The sequence below is a fragment of the Anabrus simplex genome, chromosome 3 (assembly GCF_040414725.1).
Source record: "Anabrus simplex isolate iqAnaSimp1 chromosome 3, ASM4041472v1, whole genome shotgun sequence".
Lineage (NCBI taxonomy): Eukaryota > Metazoa > Arthropoda > Insecta > Orthoptera > Tettigoniidae > Anabrus > Anabrus simplex.
This window is the reverse complement of record NC_090267.1, coordinates 9,983,194-10,001,593: the sequence shown is the minus strand read 5'-3', so window position 1 is coordinate 10,001,593 and position 18,400 is coordinate 9,983,194. Positions and strand designations below refer to the sequence as shown.

At 42.4% G+C, this 18,400-nt stretch overlaps 1 protein-coding gene across 9 annotated transcripts in view; it reads right to left on the bottom strand.

Annotated features, from left to right (window-relative positions):
- LOC136866606 (oocyte zinc finger protein XlCOF6-like) overlaps nt 1-18,400 on the bottom strand; it is a 214,414-nt gene that overhangs the window by 134,345 nt on the left and 61,669 nt on the right. Inside the window, exon 5 of one of the 9 annotated variants that reach the window (XM_068226561.1) lies at nt 2,492-2,932. The exons of 7 other annotated variants lie outside the window; for them this stretch is intronic. In XM_068226561.1, the coding sequence (XP_068082662.1) occupies nt 2,923-2,932 (10 nt within the window). In that variant the 3' untranslated portion in view covers nt 2,492-2,922. Of the gene's footprint in view, nt 1-2,491; nt 2,933-18,400 lie in introns of those variants that run through there. One more of the 9 variants, XM_068226560.1, reaches the window with a different exon arrangement.

Here is an 18,400-nt window from a genome sequence, read left to right as displayed (position 1 = left end):
AAGTGAGTAAAACCAGATGCACAACTCTGACAGGACCAGGAAAACTGAAAAACCCTTGAGTCAGGCTCCACCTACTGAGAATTGATACTTACGCTTTGATGATTACAGGCGAACCCGCGAAGGACTCGAAACGGAAATTGATCAGTGGAAAGAGGGATGTACAGGCTTTAATTTGATATTAAATTCGACGTATAAATATATCTGCAAGCGGACCGATGTTTGTGAAGGGGGCGTGGACTGACTCCCCCTCCAGAAAATCAGGCTTTCCACTATATAGGTGAGAGGCAAAAAGGCAATATATTCCAGTATATGCAGTGCATTCGGTCTAATCAGTAGACCTATTCTTTAGTGAACAGTCAGTTTTAATATTCAGTGTTTTACATTGTGAAGATTCAATATCGAACATTTTTTTTGCTAGGGGCTATACGTCGCACCGACACAGATAGTAGTATAATGGGAGAGTTCGGCGGCCTCCTCCTCCTCCCGCGGGAAATTTGAATTCTGGCGGGAAATTTGAATTTGTAAACAAAGCCACGTGCTTTTTGACAGCTGTCATCGACAACAACGCATCGCTAACCTCACTGCTGCCATCTTGATGGGCCTAAACCTCAGTGGTACCAACTTAACCTAACTAGCGCGAGGTAAACAAAGCCACGTGCTTTTTGACAGCCACGTGCTTTTTGACAGACAGCAACCTCAGTACTGCCAGCTTCTAATTTGTCAGACTCCAGAGCTGGCAGGATAAGTAAGAAGTGTTGCAAACCTTGAAGTATCAAAAAGAAAGAAAGTTAATTCAGCTCAGAAAACCTATAAACCCAAAATTTCTAGTTGATCCACCTTGCACCAGAGTGCCTGACCTCAGTACTTTAATAGACATCTTTGGAGAAAAGTAGAAAACTTCTTGAAATAGTTGTTGCAATCTATCATACACACACAAAAAAAAGAAATTCAGTCAGTTTATGAAACCTTAAAATAACACATTACCCTACCACTTTAGTAGTGACATCCATTGATCAACGTCCATCTTCTTGTACTAGTTGTTTGAATTTTTATGTGATAGATAGCATTCTTGAAGGTGCTTAATTTAAGTGCAAGGGGTTGAGGTGTACCTCCCGGCTTTATTTTTATTATTATTATTATTATTATTATTATTATTATTATTATTATTATTATTATAGGAGTGTTGTCAGCACACGCGTGTGCATAAGTCTCTAAATATTTGCTTCTCTGTGGTGGTTTCATGTTTCCTAATTACCTGGCATATGATTGGGTTAATGAATGCCCTTTAATGTTTAGCTGACTGATTAACATTAGCTAGTTAATGCGGTGCAAATATTAGTAATAATGTGTGTCCGGATGTCTTTGCATAATGATCCACCAGCAATTTATTCTAGAAAATATTATCACCTATGTAGACAAACCTAATTACTTATATGATGTTCAGGACAATTCATAGCATGATCATATACGTCCATGTGTTCAACTATCAAGGACAAAATAGCAGGAAGGTAACAATAAACAAATTAAACATTCCATAATGATCAGGAGAAAATATACCATTTTAAAAATATCTCAGTGGAGCAATGAAATTAAAAACACACGACTATTTTCAAGCCTGAAGTACTTAGCCCATCCATAAATGAAAGGTGCTCAGACATTACAAACCAACAATGTGGACAGTTTAATTACACAGCTAACAAGGGTATTTTTTACAACGAACCAATGTAGAAAACAAATTAAATATTACCCGATAACGAAATTCCGGCATTGCTGGTGTGAGTGAGGAGGGAGTCACCATTATTGTAATCACGCCACTTTTTTCACATTAATGTGGACGTTCCCTGGCGTGTATCCGCAAGTGGTGTTGCTGTAGATAAGATTTCCGAGAAAATGTTCCACCACATTCACTACAACAGTAAGGGCGTTCACCGCTATGAATGGCCATATGACTAGTAAGGGTGCCCTTTACACTAAAGCATTTACCACAAATAAAACAGCAATGCGGACGTAATCCAGTGTGCGTTCGCAGGTGACTGCGAAGACACTTCTTATCGCTGTACCTCTTGCCACATACATCACACCCATACGGGCGTTCTGCAGGAGTAGCTTTCAGATGACAGGAATGAAAAAAGAACGTGCAATTTAAGACGATCTTTCAGATAAAACACCTTGCCACATTCCTTACACGAGTGCATTCGTACTTTGGTGTGGGTAACCATGTGCCTTCTGAGATTGCCGGTATCAATAAAACCTTTACCACATTCACTACAGCTATGAGGGTACTCCCCTGTATGTGTGAAACGGTGTTTTTGAAGGCTAGACGTCTGAGAAAAGGAAGCACCACATTCGTACATTGGAACGGGCGTTCCCCAGTGTGAAGAAATTTGTGTTCAATAAGATGACTTCTCTGAAGGAAGCTTCTACCACATTCAGTACATTTGAATGGACGTTTATCAGTCGGACGTTTATCATTATGACTAAGCAGATGTCTTTTTAGGCCAGATTTATATGAAAATTTCCTACCACACTCCTCACATAAGTATGGACGTTCCCCCGTGTGAGAGCGAATGTGTTGATCAAGGAGAAAATTCTTTTTGAAACTTTTACCACATGTACTACATTGGTGTTTCCAAACATCTAAGTGACTTTGCACTTCTGAATGAAGAGACATGGACAGTGTAGCTTTACCACTTGCAGTACGACGTTGGGGCCTTTCCCTGCAGGTTGATACCTGTCTCTCGACTGAAGATTTAAGAAAAACCATATTACTGCATTCTAAAGGATGGATTGCCCTTTTTCCAGAGTGAGACAACACTTGTTGGTGGCTTACATTATGAGGTGGCATATTGCAAATGAGATCACTTCCTGTTTCCAATATCTTGCTGTTATTATCACATGTATCCATTGGATTTCTGAAGAATACTACAACATTCTCCGCACAAGAACACAGAAAACACAAGTATGATATTACCGTTTACGAGTAACAGAACAAAACAAAATCTAGAATCCACAAGCAAACGCAACATACATAGCTACCAAAATGGTTCTTATTTTTTAACAACATAACTGATCCAAACAACATTACATAATGGACATGAAAAAAGCATAATCTTGCATACTAAACAAGGCTATGGTATATCTGCACAGTGAGAGTAGATAATAACAAAACCAAATGGAAAAACTATCACTGCACACATAAATACAATCTGTGAAAATTACAAATGCTTGTAAATAAATGTTCAAGTTCAATTACAACAGAGAACAAGGGTGCAGATGTCAGTACAGAGCATCATATCTCCCATAACCTTTGATGGTGTATTCAAGCCTTCAAATTCTGGGGAGCCACAAGTCATTGTGCACAGACAGTCGGAGATAAGGAACGCCATAAGCACATTATTCAATCCAAAAATCATCACAAACGTTTGGACAGTTAAGAACGATAAGACGCAAAATTTCGATTAAGCAGTTCGAGAAATTAGATTAACTAAGTGACTTTTGTCAGGTTATGAAACATTTAATGGGGAAGCAGTGTCCATGAACAAACATGAATCAAGAATTCTGGAATGGCCGTGATTCAAACGAAAGTCCCTCAGTGCTACCCAGTTGTGAAAACAACAGCTGCTAAACCATGAATAGACATACCATGAATAATAACAGTAGAAAAACACTGTAAAAACCCCAATCTTGTGGTAGAAGCTCGAAGACGGGAACCGATCGCTCAACTGCGAAGTCTGGGGAAAGGCAACCAACAAAAGATTCATCAGAGATCCACGTACCATATGAACCACCAATTATGTAGCAGGTCATTACCACCCTCAAGAAGTACAAAGCGCCCTGAAAGGATTGCATCATTGTGAGAGCTGTGAAAGCTGGTGGAGATGAAAACATCGAGATTTTAACCGGATCCTAGTCGACTACCGCAAGTTCGGCACGATACCTGATGACTTGAAAACTTCTCTTATACACTCATTATGCAAGAAACGCGATCGAAGTGATCGTAACACCTACACAGTTATATCAGTGCTGCCAGCAGCCAGTTAAGTACCCTCTAGCATTCTACCAATGTAGAGAGCCAATTCTACCAGATGATTGGTGAGTATCGGGGATGATGCACCTCTAGTGGCGGCTGTGATAAATAACACAGGACGGTGCGGCGACAGCAGCATGAAACTTATGCATGAAGCTGAGGCACGGTTTGCGAAAATGATAAAAAAATAATAAAGGCTCTAAACAGCGTAAGGGTAACGCGAAATATTTCGTTGTTAGATGAAAGAGGAACGGCAGAAACCATGGACTTAAGCAATGCACAGTTAAAAGTAAGTAAATTATGTAACAATAATGTTAATATTTCACGTACTACTAACTACATTTGAAGGTCTCCGGAAACGCCGAGATGCCGTAATTTTGTTCCGCATGTGTTCCTTTCCATGCGACACGTGTCTGACGTATTTGACCACCTTGAAGTATCATGATTTCCGGGTGTCAAAGCTGGAAACGGGCGAAAGATTCTGGGAGCTCGAAGAACGGCAAAGCGAGGTAGTTTGGGCGTGGCAAGATGTATGAGAAAGATACGAAGCCAGGGAAAATGGCAGAACAACTCGCATGCTGTCTGGGGATTCACAGATACCACACTTACACTACCGGTCAAAAGTTTTCGATCACCTATGCAGAAAACGAGATACTTTATTTCAATGTACAAACACATCGTAAAAACTAAATAGACCAACAAAATATATATCTTCTCTCTCTATCATTACGTAGAATACAATATGGTTTATATTTCAGCCTCTTCAAAGTATCCACCCTTTGCCCTCCGAACAGCCGCACTAACTCTTGGCATTCTGGAAATAAGATTTTGTCGTGTTTGTGTAGATACTGCAGTCCAACAGCTCTGTAAATTATTCCATAGCTCTTCATCATTAGTTGAACTCAGTTTTAGGACCCTCCTGTCAAGTTGATCCCATAACAGTTCAATGGTATTTAAGTCAGGTGACTGACTTGGCTAAGTCATATTTTTCAGTTTCCCACATTTCTCTTTTCTATTTACATACCCTGTACACAATTTAGCAGAATGTTTAGGGTCATTGTCCTGCTGCAGAACAAACCCACGACCGATAAGCCCCTAGCCAGATGGAACTACATTGTTGATCAGTATCCTGTGATATCCATACTTCACCGTAGGTGTCACACACTGTCTCTTCATACGTTCTCCACGAAGTCGACGAACAAACATTCGACGATGGCTCCCAAATACTTCAAACTTTGATTCATCCGTGAATAACATCTTGGACCATTGCTGCACGCTCCAGTTTTTATGTTGCTGCTTCCTTTGCATTCTTTTCACCTGATTTTGTGTCCGTAACAAAGGTTTCTTGGCCGCTATGCACCCCTTTAAACCTCGTTCACGAAGACCGCGTTGCACTGTTGAGGCAGGGATTGGAGCAGCTCGCATATTATTGACTTTCTCGCGAATTTCAGTTGCCGTACTGTGACCGTTCACGACCTCGTCATATGTATGTAGAGACATCCTGTACAGAGAAGCTGCCGTTTTCCGCGCGGTTCTGCGTTAAATAGCCGCCAAATGAAGATAGTCTTGACGGTTCCGGGATGCGAGCCGCCCCCCGTAGAGTCGCGCGCCTCTCCTCTCATTGCGCGCAATTGGGAAAACAGGGAGTACAAGCGCCCGTAAGTGGAGTTCGTTCTCACTCTGAGCGAGAGAGCTGGAGATGAATGAGGAGATTTTATGCGGATTTATCATGCAGAGAACCATTCTACATAATAAGAATAATGGGAAGTGCGCAGGTAGTTGATGTCTTGAAGTGATTAAAACCAGATGTCCGGCTCTGACAGGACCAGGAAAACTAAAAAATCCCCGGGGTCAGGCTCCACCTACTGGGAATTGACACTGACGCTTTGATGATTACAGACGAACCCGCGAAGGATTCGAAACGAAAATTGATCAGTGGAAAGTGGGATGTACAGGCTTTAATTTGATATTAAATTCAAAGTGTATATATACCTGCCAGCGGAGCGATGTTTGACAAGGGGGTGTGGACTGGCTCCCCCTCCAGAAAATAAGGCTTTCCACTATATAGGCGAGAGGCAAGAAGCCAGTGTATTCCAGTACATTCAGTGCATTCGGTCTAATCAGCAGATCTATTCGTTAATGAACAGTCAGTTTAATATTCAGTGTCATACACTGGAACCCTGGACAGGTGCAGTACGAGTCCTCTGACGTTTACACTGTACACATATGAACTTATCTTCCCTGTATGATGTTACACGGGGTCTTCCAGATTGCAAATCACTTGCATTGGCACCGGTTTGCTTGAACCGCTGCAATGTATACACCACTGTAGATTGTGCTACGCCAACTTTAGTTACTATTGTCCTACTAGAATACCCTTCGTGATGCAGAGCTACAATTACAGCAAGTTTTTCAGTTCCAATCTTCTGCTTCCATCCCATTTGGAGGTGACATGGTATGCACCTGATCAGATACACAAACACTGCTAGCTGCACACAGTGTACTGAAAACTAATGTGAACTGCTTGCTACACAGACAGCTGAATGAATGAGACCCATGCGTAGAACCGGTCAAATACACAGCAGAGTCATTCCGTCTTTACATGTTTATGCTTGTTTTATTATCAGAACAGGGCTATGATAAACTAAATCTCTGTTTTAACCACAAATCCATAGTTGTGGTAGGTGATCGAAAACGTTTGACCGGTACTGTTAAACAATGAAACAGGCCTGGCACGGTAACATGATAATTACTCGTGAGCGCAAATTTCTGCAAGGGTAAAATAACCGAAAATTGTGAAGTAATTTAATGAGTGTCTTGAGCTGACCGTTATATTTAGTGTAATTGCCTTTCTTAATGTGATATGCACGAGATAATCGTGGGAAATAAGCTTCAGTTCTCACAATGAAGACGTGTTGTATCTTGGCTTTCCCGAGAGCGGCGTCTCTTTCGAGAACTTGCACGAGGGCACAGAGAGAAGACGCGGGGTGCATTGCAAGAGTGACGGTGAGATAGAGTGCGTCATGAGCTTGCAGCAATTAGACAAATCCAGTGTTATAATAGACAGATCTGATCAGTTTTCATCATCCGTAGTTTGTGAACAATAGTTGTTACAAGGAGCTAGGGAGAATATTTGAATTAATTTTGACTGAGGAATTAGTCCGCATTCTTCATTTGAGGGTAACTTACCCATAATTAGTAGCTGTACAGGACGGAATATAATCCCGGATAGAGGAAATACTCAACGGATGTCTGAGTCCTAAAACGCGAGATGTTAAATTAGGAGCGACAGGAGTGTGAAAACACTCATATAATTTGTTCGCGTAGACTGCAGTTACCGGCGGTACAGGAATTTAATGACAAGAGCTGATTAGACACGGGACCTTCCCACAACCACCAGTAAGGACAGGCAATCAGCTTTACAAACGAGACCTTCCCACAACCACCAGTACGGGCAGGCAATCAGCTTTACAAACGAGACCTTCCCACAATCACTAGTACGGACAGGCAATCAGCTTTACAAACGAGACCTTCCCACAACCACCAGTATGGGCAGGCGATCAGCTTTACAAACGAGACCTTCCCACAACCACCAGTACGGACAGGCAATCAGCTTTACAAACGAGACCTTCCTACAACCACCAGTACGGACAGGCGATCAGCTTTACGAACGAGACCTTCCCACAACCACCAGTACGGGCAGGCAATCAGCTTTACAAACGAGACCTTCCTACAACCACCAGTACGGACAGGTGATCAGCTTTACAAACGAGACCTTCCCACAACCACTAGTACGGGCAGGCAATCAGCTTTACAAACGAGACCTTCCCACAACCACTAGTACGGGCAGGCGATCAGCTTTACAAACGAGACCTTCCTACAACCACCAGTACGGACAGGTGATCAGCTTTACAAACGAGACATTCCCACAATCACTAGTACGGGCAGGCAATCAGCTTTACAAACGAGACATTCCCACAATCACTAGTACGCGCAGGCAATCAGCTTTACAAACGAGACCTTCCCACAACCACTAGTACGGGCAGGCAATCAGCTTTACAAACGAGACCTTCCTACAACCACCAGTACGGACAGGTGATCAGCTTTAAGGCGGGATTCCACTGAGGCAACATTTGGGCGACGTGGAGCATGCGGCTGGCATCAAATGTTGCTCTTTGTAGCATGCGGCTTGTTGTCAGTCGGGCACAAAAGATGTGGTATGCTACATGTGTTGCCGGGTGTAGCATGCGTCACTTGTGGAGACTTGTCGCCAACTACAAACGTTATTCCATCAAGGCAACCAAGACAACAGTTCCTCACTCGACTTTGACCGGCTGGTGACAGCTATACTTCCTTGTTTCGAATTTCTCAACCTATCATCTCACGAATCATCCCGGAAATGTGCATGGCGCGGAGTGATCCAAGCTGATAAGGCATGGAGCCCTTGGCAAACAAACCACGTCGGAATTTTCAAGAGGCGAAAGCCATTAGTGATGATTTTTTGGAGTAGTTTGTCAGATGAAGGTCGTGTACCAGAATTTGTATGGCTAGAGGTACGGGAAGATTTAGAAACTTCTTGTTCACTGGAATTTAATGATATTTTAAAATTTAAAATGTAGGCCTATTAGTTTTAAGCAGAATATCCTAACCCTATTTTGATTATTTGATTTGATTAGTTCACATTTCTAATACAGTTATACGAGACTAATGAAAGATAACTCGTGTTAACTATGACATTAAGTAGACAAAAATACCTTGGCACTACAGCCCAAGCGACCGCTGCTCAGCGCGATGGCCTGCCGATTACGAGTTGTCGTGTGGTCAGCACGACGAATCCTCTCGGTCGTTATTCTTGGATTTCTAGACCGGGGCCGCTATCTCACCGTCAGATAGCTCCTCAATTCTAATCACGTAGGCTGAGTGGACCTCGAACCAGCCCTCAGGCCCAAGTAAAAATCCCTGACCTGGCCGGGAATCGATCCCGGGGCCTTCAGGTAAGAGGCAGGCACCCTACCCCTACACCACGGGCCGGCAATAAGTAGACATAGTGAGGAAGAAAAAGACTATGATGAAACAGTGTTGGAAGACTGCGTAGTTAAGAGTAGCGGCGAAGAATATCAAATAAAAAGTAGATTAATTGTTGTGTGTTAACAGTGTAGAAAAGAGAACCATTTGTTGTTATGCTATTAAACGACGTGTTTACGAGAAATCCATAGGCATGGAAATGCCATAATATACTGATACGTAGGATTTATTACTATTATTATTATTATTATTATTATTGTACAATAATGTTATTGGCTTCAAGTCCCACTAACTACTTTTACGGTTTTCTGAGTCGCCGAGGTGCCGGAATTTAGTGCCGCAGGCGTTCTTTTACGTGCCAGTAAATCTACCGACAAGAGGCTGACGTAGGTCTACTAGAACACGTTCAAATACACCGGACTGAGTTAGAATCGAACCTGCCAAGTTTATTATTGTTGTTGCTGTAGTTAGTACTACGATGTCATTAAATTCTATTTTAATAGTTATGTCTAATTTATTTATTTCTAGTGCAAACTATTGCCAGTACTAATAAGCATAAAACCAGGAACTGAATAATAATAATAATAATAATAATAATAATAATAATAATAATAATAATAATAATAATGGCTTTACGTCCCACTATCTACTTTTACGGTTTTCGAAGATGCCGAGGTGCCGAAATTTAGGCCCGCAGGAATTCCTTTAAGTGCCACCGACACGAGGCTGACGTATTTGAGCACCTTCAAATACCACCGGACTGAGCCAGAATCGAACCTGCCAAGTTGAGGTCAGAAGACCAGCGCCTCAACCGTCTGAGCCACTCAGCCCGCTGGGCATTGAATAAATCACAATTTTATTTACAAAAGTTCATAAGCAGTTAACTTATTTCATTTATTAAGGGAAAACAATCAATTCATCTCACGTTTCTCATTGTAACCTGACGTTCGGAGCATCGATGTCAAGAAGAAAGGTAAGTAGATTATACGCGAACCACAGATTTCCTCTCAATGGAGAAGCAACACCAGTTTTCATTTTCTGAATTTTTTATGCTCTCGGTGGAAAGCTGAACGCATTTTAAATAATTTTCTTCAGTTCGTGGACACTGCAGTCATATTTTTCTGGGGGCCGTTTTGACATATGCTTTCTTTTCTACTGTGTTTATAATCACTCAATGTTACATTCCGCAATTCCGGAGCATTGTGGTAATCCCCAATTAAATTCGCAGTGTTTTCAACAGCTCACTTCATCTTGTCGCACGGAAATTGTAGCACCGAACCACTCACTGTTGGATCCCGGGCGACACTGTTCGACAAGCATATTTTTGAGGCATGCGGCACCAGAGAGTATTCGACAGACGGCAACATGTCTCATGCCACACAGCCACACGCTACATGTCGTGCAGTGTTTCTTCAACTGAAAGTCGACTGCAGCATGCTTCACTGTCGCATGCTCCATGTTGCCCAAATGTTGCCTCAGTGGAATCCCGCCTTTAGAAACGAGACATTCCCACAATCACTAGTATAGGCAGCCGATCAGCTTTACAAACGAGACATTCCCACAACCACCAGTACGATTAGGCGATCAGGTTTACAAACGAGACCTTCCCACAACCACCAGTACGGACAGGCAATCAGCTTTACAAACGAGACCTTCCTACAATGCAGGTGCTCAAGCAGACGGCAACGGGATGAACCATACCATGGAGCTGAACCACGAAGCTGCAGGCCAAGACGCCGTTAGCGCATGGTTGTGCTAAATCCATGTAACCAGTCCAGGTGGAGTGCTATGAGGTCACTGTTGTACAGACAAGTCTGCATAGATGTTTTTCTTAGAATGAAAGAGGAATAGGCAAATCACTTCTGTTTCTTTGTATATAAATGTATGACATGCCTAACGGGCCGTAGTAAGTAGTATAATTGGATGGTTCGAGCGCCGCCACCGCCACCGGGCTCCCAGAGGCCACCTCCACCACCACCACAGCCAGAGGCCTCCCAGATGCCTCCTCCACGACCACCACAGCCAGAGGCCTCCTCCACCACCCGCGGGAAATTTGAATTTGTAAACAAAGCCACGTGCTTTTTGACAGCTGTCATCGACAACAACGCATCGCTAACCTCAGTACTGCCATCTTGACGGGCCTAAACCTCAGTAGTGCCAACTTAACCTAACTAGCGCGAGATAAACAAAGCCACGTGTTTTTTGACAGCCACGTGCTTTTTGACAGACAACAACGCATCGCTAACCTCAGTACTGCCATCTTGACGGGCCTAAACCTCAGTAGTACCAACTTAACCTAACTAGCGCGTGGTAAACAAAGCCACGTGCTTTTTGACAGCCACGTGCTTTTTTGACAGCTGTCATCCGCCATCTTTAAACTACAGAGCACTGTGCTGCCCTCTTTATCGTAGTAGATGTAAAATTCGTCACCTGTTATCAGCAGTGCTGCCATCATGGCGGGCCTAAACCTTAGTGCTACCAACTTAACCTCACTAGCGTGAGATAAACAAATCCACGTGCAGCTGTCATCCGCCATCTTTAATCTATAGAGCACAGTGCTGCCCTCTTTAGCTACTTACCTTTGAAATGTGGAACGTCACAGCAGTCATCCGACATCTTGCATCCGAAACCTCAGTGCTGCATTCTTTAGCTAGATACCTTTGAAATGTAGTGGCGGCAAATTCTTTATGCTTTTCTTTGGAAACAAAGCCACGTGCATTTTTGACACCTGTCAACCGCCATCTTTAATCCATAGAGCACCGTGCTGCCCTTTTTAGCTACTTAGCTTTGAAATGTGGTACGTCACAGCTGTCATCCGCCATCTTGCATCGCAAACCTCAGTGCTGCACTCTTTAGCTAGATACCTTTGAAATGTAGTGGCGGCAAATTCCACGTGCTCTTGTTTGGAAACAAAGCCACGTGCAGCTGTCAACCGCTATCTTTAATCCAGAGAGCACCGTGCTGCCCTCTTTAGCTACTTACCTTTGAAATGTGGTACGTCACAGCTATCATCCGCCATCTTGCATCGCAAACCTCAGTGCTGCACTCTTTAGCTAGATACCTTTGAAATGTAGTGGCGGCAATTTGAAAAATTCTTTATGCTCCTGTTTGGAAACAAACCTATGCGCTTTTTTGTCAGCTATCATCCGCCATCTTTAATCTAGAGAGCACCGTGCTGCCCTCTATGTGGTGGTGGTAAATTCTACACGCTCTTGTTTGGAAACAAACCCATGTGCTTTTCTGACAGCTGTCAACCGCCAGAGAGCACCGTGCTGCCCTCTTTATGCCGGTGGCAAATTCTACGTGCTTTTTGACAGCTGTCATCCACCATCTTTAATCAAGAGAGCACCGTGCTGCCATCTTTAGCTACATACCTTTGAAATGTGGTGGCGGCAAATTCCACGTGCTCTTGTTTAGTAAACAAAGCCACGTGCTTTTTTTGACAGCTGTCATCCACCATCTTTAATCTACAGAGCGCCGTGCTGCTCTCTGTAGTAGCGGGCAATTTGAAAAGTTCTGTTACTTGTCATCCGTCATCTTTAATCAACAAAGCTTCGTACTGCTATCTTTAGCTACATACATTTAACATGTGGTGGCGGAGAATTTGAAAATAAAAAACTTCCGTTAGCTATCATCCGCCATCTTTATTCAACAGAGCATCGTGCTGCTATCTCTAGCTACATACATTTAACATGTGGTGACGGCAATTTGAAATTCTATCTAGATGCCATCTTTAATCAACAGGGCACCGTGCTGCTATCCCTTTGAATTGTGGTGACGGATAATTTGAAATTCCGTTAGCTATCACCATTAAACATTAGTGCATTCGCTAACCTAACCTCTCATCTACTACCTTGAAGGAGATTATACGACACCTCCTCTACCTCCTGCTCTTCCTCCTCCTCCCCTACCACCTCCGCCTCCTCCTCCTCCTCTGTCAAGGCATACCTTTATCGAACACGCATCGCGAAGGCAAGAGTGTGCAGCGATATGCATATTTAGACTTGCGGATTACGAAAGAAACACAACAAGATTTGAATCGAACACTGCACTCGATGTCGTTAACTTCAACATGTGATTAAAACATTGTCTGGTGTGTTCAGAACCTACATAAGTAGAATCGAACGCTGTACAACATGTTAGGGGATACCTTTGTTCTAAGAAGATCAGATTGAAACATAACAAGACTAGAATCGAACACTGCATTTGATGTCGTTAACCTTAACAGGTGATCAGAACATTGATCGATGTGTTCAGATCACTAAACAAGTAGAACCGAACACTGTACAACATGTTAGGGGATAGCTTTGTTCTAAGAAAATTAGATTGCAAAATAACAAGACTAGAATCGAACACTGTACAACATGTTAGGGGATACCTTTGTTCTAAGAAGATCAGATTGAAACATAACAAGCATAGAATTGAACACTGCACTCGATACAACATGTGATCAGAACATTGATTGATGTGTTCAGATCACTAAAAAAGTTGAACCGTACACTGTACAACATGTTAGGGGATACCTTTGTTCTAAGAAAATTAGATTGAAACATAACAAGACTAGAATCGAACACTGCACTCGATGTCGTTAACCTTAACATGTGATCCGATACAACATGTTAGGGGATACCTTTGTTCTAAGAAAATTAGATTGAAACATAGCAAGACTAGAATCGAACACTGTAAGAACATTGTTTGATGTGTTCAGAGCAAAAGTACAACTTCAATGATTTACCTAGTGTAAAAGGCAAAAACACACTCTGTGCACATATCGCATAGCTATCTCGCCTATCACTTGCCTAGTATGAAAATAAAAACACACTGTGCACATATCGCATAGCTAACTCGGCAACACTTCAAATGATTTGCTTAGTACGAAAATAAAAATCTATACCGCGTAGCTAACTCGTTCATCACACTGCTAAGACGCTTAGTAATTGCAAATACACTGATATATGTCATACGAAAATCAAGAAAGCATACTGCGTAGCCAACTCGCTCGGGTCACTCGCTTAGTAATTGCAACACGACTAGAACACTGATACACGTTACTCTTTTTTTCTCGAAACACACACACACACACGGATAAGAATGTTCCGAGATACTACATACTTATATGTTTTTTTTTTAAATAGGGGGATGAAAGATCACAAATTATATGTACACATGTTGTCTCCTCCAAGTTGTAAGACGAAATAGACGCAGTACTGTGAGTTTCCGCTCTAGCTGGCGAACGGAAGTAGCATGATATCTCAGCAAAAAAACTACGCGTGAGCTTGCATACACGCCAGTCAGACACAATGATGGATACCGCTATTCAAATTCTGGCAACTTATGCCGCCAGGAAGGGCATCCGGCGAGCATCTAGCTGCAGATCCCCGATTCTCGTGTTAAAAAGAGCATCTAGTTGTAAAACAGATTCTTAATCCGAGTTCTTTGACGTCAGGAAGGGCAACCGGCCGAAAACAATAGTGCATGATGTAAGAGGCTAGATACTGCCAGTTTTGCGTCAGGAAGGGCAACTAGTCTTAAAACAAATTCTTGTGATTTAAAATCTTAGTTTTGCGTCAGGAAGGGCATCCGGCTGTAAAACAATAGCTCGTGATACAGCGATTTAAAATCCAAGAAGTGCATCTAGTTGTAAAACCCCGATTCTCGTGTTAACAAGAGCATCTAGTTGTAAAACAGATTCTTAATCCGAGTTCTTTGACGTCAGGAAGGGCAACCGGTCGAAAACAATAGTGTATGGTGTAAGAGGCTAGATACTGCCAGTTTTGCGTCAGGAAGGGCAACTAGTCTTAAAACAAATTCTTGCGATTTAAAAATCTTAGTTTTGCGTCAAGAAGGGCATCCGGCTGTGAAACAATAGTTCGTGATACAGCGATTTAAAATCTAAGAAGTGCATCTAGCTGTAAAACCCCGATTCTCGTGTTAAAAAGAGCATCTAGTTGTAAAACAGATTCTTAATCCGAGTTCTTTGACGTCAGGAATGGCAACCGGCCGAAAACAATAGTGTATGATGTAAGAGGCTAGATACTGCCAGTTTTGCGTCAGGAAGGGCAACTAGTCTTAAAACAAATTCTTGCGATTTAAAATCTTAGTTTTGCGTCAGGAAGGGCATCCGGCTGAAAAACAATAGTTCGTGATACAGCGATTTAAAATCTAAGAAGTGCATCTAGCTGTAAATCCCCGATTCTCGTGTTAGAAAGTGCAAGTAGTTGTAAAACAGATTCTTAATCCGAGTTCTTTGACGTCAGGAAGGGCAACCGGTCGAAAACAATAGTGTATGATGTAAGAGGCTGGATACTGCCAGTTTTTCGTCAGGAAGGGCAACTATTCTTAAAACAAAACAGATTCTTAATCCTAGTTCTTTGACGTCAGGAAGGGCAACCAGTCGAAAACAATAGTGTATGATGTAAGAGGCTAGATACTGCCAGTTTTGCGTCAGGAAGGGCAACTAGCCTTAAAACAAATTCTTGCGATTTAAAAATCTTAGTTTTGCGTCAGGAAGGGCATCCGGCTGTAAAACAATAGTTCGTGTTACAGCGATTTAAAATCTAAGAAGAGTATCTAGCTGTAAAACCCCGATTCTCGTGTTAAAAAGAGCATCTAGTTGTAAAACAGATTCTTAATCCGAGTTCTTTGACGTCAGGAAGGGCAACAAGTCGAAAACAATAGTGTATGATGTAAGAGGCTAGATACTGCCAGTTTTGCGTCAGGAAGGGCCTCTAGTCTTAAAACAAATTCTTGCGATTCAAAATCTCGCGTCAGGAAGGGCATCCGGCTGTAAAACAATAGTTCGTGATACAGCCATTTAAAATCTAAGAAGTGCATCTAGCTGTAAATCCCCGATTCTCGAGTTAGAAAGTGCAAGTAGTTGTAAAACAGATTCTTAATCCGAGTTATTTGACGTCAGGAAGGGCAACCGGTCGAAAACAATAGTGGATGATGTAAGAGGCTAGATACTGCCAGTTTTGCGTCAGGAAGGGCAACTAGTCTTAAAACAAAACAGATTCTTAATCCCAGTTCTTTGACATCAGGAAAGGCAACCGGTCGAAAACAATAGTATATGATGTAAGAGGCTAGATACTGCTAGTTTTGTGTCAGGAAGGGTAACTAGTCTTAAAAACAAATTCTTGCGATTTAAAATCTTAGTTTTGCGTCAGGAATGGCATCCGGCTGTAAAACAATAGTTCGTGATACAGCGATTTAAAATCTAAGAAGAGCATCTAGCTGTAAAACCCCGATTCTCGTTTTAAAAGAGCATCTAATTGTAAAACAGATTCTTAATCCGAGTTCTTTGACGTCAGGAAGGGCAACCGGTCGAAAACAATAGTGTATGATGTAAGAGGCTAGATACTGCCAGTTTTGCGTCAGGAAGGGCATCTAGTCTTAAAACAAATTCTTGCGATTCAAAATCTCGCGTCAGGAAGGGCATCCGGCTGTAAAACAATAGTTCGTGATACAGCGATTTAAAATCTAAGAAGTGCATCTAGCTGTAAATCCCCGATTCTCGAGTTAGAAAGTGCAAGTAGTTGTAAAACAGATTCTTAATCCGAGTTATTTGACGTCGAAAACAATAGTGTATGATGTAAGAGGCTAGATACTGCCAGTTTTGCGTCAGGAAGGGCAACTAGTCTTAAAACAAAACAGATTCTTAATCCCAGTTCTTTGACATCAGGAAAGGCAACCGGTCGAAAACAATAGTATATGATGTAAGAGGCTAGATACTGCTAGTTTTGTGTCAGGAAGGGTAACTAGTCTTAAAAACAAATTCTTGCGATTTAAAATCTTAGTTTTGCGTCAGGAATGGCATCCGGCTGTAAAACAATAGTTCGTGATACAGCGATTTAAACTCTAAGAAGTGCATCTAGCTGTAAATCCCCGATTCTCGTGTTAGAAAGTGCAAGTAGTTGTAAAACAGATTCTTAATCCGAGTTCTTTGACGTCAGGAAGGGCAACCGGTCGAAAACAATAGTGTATGATGTAAGAGGCTAGATACTGCAAGTTTTGCGTCAGGAAGGGCAACTAGTCATAAAACAAATTCTTGCGATTTAAAATCTGTAAAACGTATTTTTATTCCCAAGAGAATCGAACCCGAGACTGCCGGGTGAGAGGCATGCACACTAATCCAAACTGTAGGCTATAGCTTACATTTTTTTTTGTTCTACAGTCTTTGAAGTTGTATCGGCGCAGTCATTCAGAGCGACGTGCGGAATGCATGTGTTGGCTGAAATTGTACACGCATCTTCCGGCTGTAGTAACCTTGAACGAAGACACTGCGTGGTGATAAGCTACTTGTAACTCACGGAACGTCTTCTTAGCTGAGTAGCATTCAGCCCGTGTAAGCTCCTAACATAAAATATCATGATTGTACGGAGAGGTTAAAACACAGTGCCAGCATATAGCCCACTCCTATCGAAAGAGCCTGCACGGCGCCGGCATGTAGGCTACTCCTGTTGAAGGAGCCTGTACAAGGTTTAACACCCCTCTATCAACAGCCCTTACTTAATGCTGGCTTTTTTGCACGCCCTCGAAACTACCTAAGAATGTAATATACAATAGTAGGGAGAGGGTAAAACCCGGTGCCGGCACATAGCCTACTCCTACCGAAGAAGCCTGCACACAGCTTAACGCCTCCATCCGACAAATGAATCACCCTCAACACTCTTGTACTCACAATCATTTTCGAAGGAGTCTGCATAAGGTTTAACGTCCCCATCAACAGCCCTTACTTAATGCTAGCTTTTTTGCACACCCCGCCTCTTAGATCATACACTATAGTTTTACGACCGGTTACCCTTCCTGACTAGGATTTTAAATCGCAGTATACGCGATAAATTTGTTATATGCGGGTTTTATAACTAGATATCCCGGTTCCGGCACATAGCCTACTCCTACCGAAGAAGCCTGCACAAGGCTTATTGCATCCATCCGACAGATGAATCACCATCAACGTCTTGTACTCAAAATCATTTTCGAAGGAGTCTGCACAAGGATTAACGCCCCCTATCAACAGCCATTACTTAATGCAGGCTTTTTTGCACACCCCGCCTCTTAGAACATACACCATAGTTTTACGACCGGTTACCCTTCCTGACTAGGATTTTAAATAGCAGTATACGCGATAAATTTGTTATAGCGGGTTTGATAACTAGATATCCCGGTACCGGCACATAGCCTACTCCTACCGAAGAAGCCTGCACAAGGCTTATTGCCTCCATCCAACAGATGAATCACCATCAACGTCTTGTACTCAAAATCATTTTCGAAGGAGTCTGCACAAGGATTAACGCCCACTATCAACAGCCCTTACTTAATGCTGGCTTTTTTGCACACCCCGCCTCT